This window comes from Arachis duranensis, chromosome 7 (assembly GCF_000817695.3).
Source record: "Arachis duranensis cultivar V14167 chromosome 7, aradu.V14167.gnm2.J7QH, whole genome shotgun sequence".
Taxonomy (NCBI): domain Eukaryota; kingdom Viridiplantae; phylum Streptophyta; class Magnoliopsida; order Fabales; family Fabaceae; genus Arachis; species Arachis duranensis.
This window is the reverse complement of record NC_029778.3, coordinates 55,067,570-55,071,147: the sequence shown is the minus strand read 5'-3', so window position 1 is coordinate 55,071,147 and position 3,578 is coordinate 55,067,570. Positions and strand designations below refer to the sequence as shown.

Sequence of the window (3,578 nt, the reverse complement as noted above, 5' to 3'; positions counted from 1 at the left end):
TTTTTATTTTTGTAAAAAAAAAAAAATTATCAGGCCTTTTAACAGACTTTAGGTCAGGCCAAACTGAATAATAGGCCAGGCCTAGTACTTTATAAAGAGTCTATAACAAGCTGCAGGACAGGCTCAGGCCAATCAACTGTATGACAGGCCAGGCCTGTTAAAAGCAAAGCCTGGCCTGACTTGGCCTGTTTCCACCCCTACTCAGGAGTCACCCTAATTTTCCGAAATATGAAAAAATCCACAAAAAACAAAAACAAACATATGAAACGTAACAAAAAAAAACATCCAAAATTATTGTAAAAAATTATCAAAAACTCTTTCAATTATGGTAAAGAACAACGCATTACTTTCGGATATAGAAACATCTAAAACCTAACAAAAGAGAGATATCTAAAATCATTTTACAAAATTAAAAACCTAACAAAAAGAGACATCCAAAATTATTGAAAAAAATATGAAAACTAAGAAATATCCAAAACATAAGAAAAAGAAACATCTAAAACATATAACAAAAAAAACCACAAAAAAATCCAAAACTCTTTCAATTATGGTAAAGAAGAACGCATCATTTTTGAAAATAAAAATATCCAAAATCTAACAAAAAAGAGATATCTAAATTCATTTTAAAAAATCTAAAACCTAACAAAATGCGACCTTCAACATTATTGGAAAAAGAACATCTGAAAACTAAAAAAAGAAACCTCAAAACTATTTAAAAAATATCCAAAATCTAAAAAGAAGAAACATCCGAAACATATAAAACAGATATATTCGAAAACTACAGAAAAGAAACATCCCAAATTAGAAAAAAGAATCTTCTAAAACCTACAAGAAGAACGCGACGAGAGGTGTTGCATGGAGAGGTGCAGTGTCGCGGCGATCAGGGTTCGATGGAGAGGGGCCCAACGCCGCGGAGAGAAGAGTTGGGGGGGAGGACGCGGCAACGCGCGAGTGACAATGGACCTTGAGGGCCCTCAAGGGAGGTCACGGCGTAGCAAGGAGAGGAATTGGAGGGCGAGGTCGCGCCAGGGGGTTGAGGTTGGATGGCACATGTTTCTGAACCTAATCCTAGTTTTTTGGAAATTCAAAATTAGATCTTTTGAAAAGTTGTTCAAGTTTGTTGCACATAGAATTGGTTACCTATACTTTCTCATTCATGTATGCTATGGTAAGTTTAACAGACAAGCAGCATGCATTGGAGACTTGCACACATTGGGATTATGAAAGAAAAAAAATGGACAGGACTCAATAAGTGAAGAAGCTATACGTGGACACATCAATATTTACCATTCAAATGACAACCATTGGATAAACCAGTGAAATGATGCAACAATATTCATCTAGTTATACTAAGCTCATTGGACTAACAAAAGTTCACCTTTTCTGCCTAACTAATATTGACGGAAACAAGACCCAAGAAATTTCTTAAAATCAAGAACTTGTACAGCAGCACTGGAAGCAATTCATCGAAAAGAAAATATGCAAAAAAAGCTTTAAAGAACAAAATAAAGACAACATATGATCATCAGAAATTTGATATAAATAAAAATAGGAACAGGGAAATTCACAGCATAATGCAGCATGAACGTCCACATGAAACATTCAAGCGTATGTTATGCTTATTTAGACAACATTAGCATTCAGCAATCACTGAATAACCAAAGTAATGCTCAAGAGTAAGCATGTACAGAAATGACTTTTCACAATCCATACAAGCTTAGAGAAATATATAACTTAACTCAATGATGAAAAGCACAAAAAGTTTGTCACTTTAAAACATGCTTTAAAACATTTTAGATTAAAACCTGACAAACTTTCAGTTCACTCATTGCCTTTACCATAACAATAACAGCAAAGAGCCAAACACTTTCAGACAAGCAATATGAAGTTAAAAGAGTTGGAGTAGTAAAATAAATTACTGTATAATTCTTGATATCATGGTAAGAGAAGGGATTGATTACATGAATTTGTGCGAGTGACCCAAAATAAGAAGATTTAAGGCATCTAACGAGAAGAAAAGCCATCAATATTGGTTATATATTAGTTTGGTTTTAATGTTTCTATTAAGAATAATATCTCAAATCAGTCCCGAAAGAAATTTTAGTCAGTCCTCAACAAATTTTAGTCACTAAATCAATCCTTAACATTTTATTTTGTTAGACATATCAAACCTCATGTCAAAATTTGGTAAAAAAATTAGACATATCTATCTCTGTCATTATTTAATAAAAGACAAAAGTCACTGGAATATTAGTTTGGGGTTGATTTGGTGATTAAAATTAGTTGACCACTAAAGTATCCGACTAAAATTTTGAGAGATTGATCTTTGGGGTATTACTCTGTTTTTTAACTGCCTTCACCAATTCTTAACTTCCCTCCACATATTCATGGCATCATGGGTTTTATTTTTTCCTTCTGGCTAATGCTGCTATTGGCGATTTAAGAAATATGAAAATTGGACACCAAAGGTAGTTAAAGTGGTCAATCCCCTAACAGATTCAATATTTATTTTACTATTTAATTTCTTAATCCAATCAAAGAAAACGTTTTATTGAAGCAGAGTTCACAGCACAGGCATCAAAACAAATAAGCAACAAAAGGGGATTGTGAAGAAAAAGAGCAAGAATACCTGACGCCAGCATCACCAACAATTCCGATGGCCATGCCAGCGGAGAGACCGGCGAGGCCACAGGCGAGGCCGGAGGACAGGTGGGCGTAACCGTCGAAGAGATAGTAAGACTTAGCCTTAGGGTTAATGCCAGTGCTGATGATAACGGCAATGATGAGGCCATAAATACCAAGCACGCCAGCCATCACAACTGGCACTATCGACTTCATCACAAGCTCAGGCCTCATCACTCCCATCGACGCCACTCCCACTCCACTCTTCGCCGTTCCGTACGCCGCTCCCATACCTGCTAACCCATCCCCACCCAACAATAAATAAATAAAATCATCTCTCGTTTCATTTTTAGTAATAATAATAACAATAATTAGAAAGAAATTCCAGACGATGTTCGTGTATTTTTCATTTTTGAGCGATAAAAGAGAAAGAGAGATACTGACAGGAGAAGACGAGGGCAGCAGCAGCACCGAGGAAGCCGAAGAAAGGAGCAGTTTCGTCGCCGCTGAAGCCTGCCATCTTTGATTTCGATCACTTACTTACAGTGGCACCCGTCTTGTCTTCTCTTTTGGTTTTGAAAGATGAGATGGGAAAGATTGTAGTGGATGATGCTAGGGTGCTAAGAACATAATCTCGGTCTTGTGTGGAGAGATCAGATCTAAAACTAAGTTATTATTGAAGTGCGAAAATGTTATTACCGTAAGAAAAAGGAAAATTAAGTCCTGAACTTTTTTTCCCTTGCGGATATTTTTGTTCTCCAAAAATGAAAATGAAAAATATATTCGTATTTCTAATTTTTTTAAAATGCGGACAAATTTATTTTTTTATTGAATTTATTTTGTTGGACCCGATAAAAAATTTTAACATGGTAAATGTGGAGTTGGCTCGTTCGTTACGGGATGACACGTGGCTTTAAATTTTTGGAAATAGAACATATTAATCTCCACGCACTAAT

General features: G+C 35.6%; 1 protein-coding gene across 2 annotated transcripts in view; it reads right to left on the bottom strand.

Moving 5' to 3' along the window:
• LOC107459124 (V-type proton ATPase 16 kDa proteolipid subunit) overlaps positions 1-3,334 on the bottom strand; it is a 5,119-nt gene extending 1,785 nt beyond the window's left edge. The window contains exons 1-3 of one of the 2 annotated variants that reach the window (XM_016077336.3): positions 3,067-3,334; positions 2,630-2,915; positions 735-1,068 (exon numbers count right to left, since the gene is read on the bottom strand). In XM_016077336.3, the coding sequence (XP_015932822.1) occupies positions 975-1,068; positions 2,630-2,915; positions 3,067-3,142 (456 nt within the window). In that variant the 5' untranslated portion in view covers positions 3,143-3,334 and the 3' untranslated portion in view covers positions 735-974. Of the gene's footprint in view, positions 1-734; positions 1,069-2,629; positions 2,916-3,066 lie in introns of those variants that run through there. The other variant, XM_016077335.2, reaches the window with a different exon arrangement.
• Between the last annotated feature and the right edge of the window lie 244 nt (positions 3,335-3,578).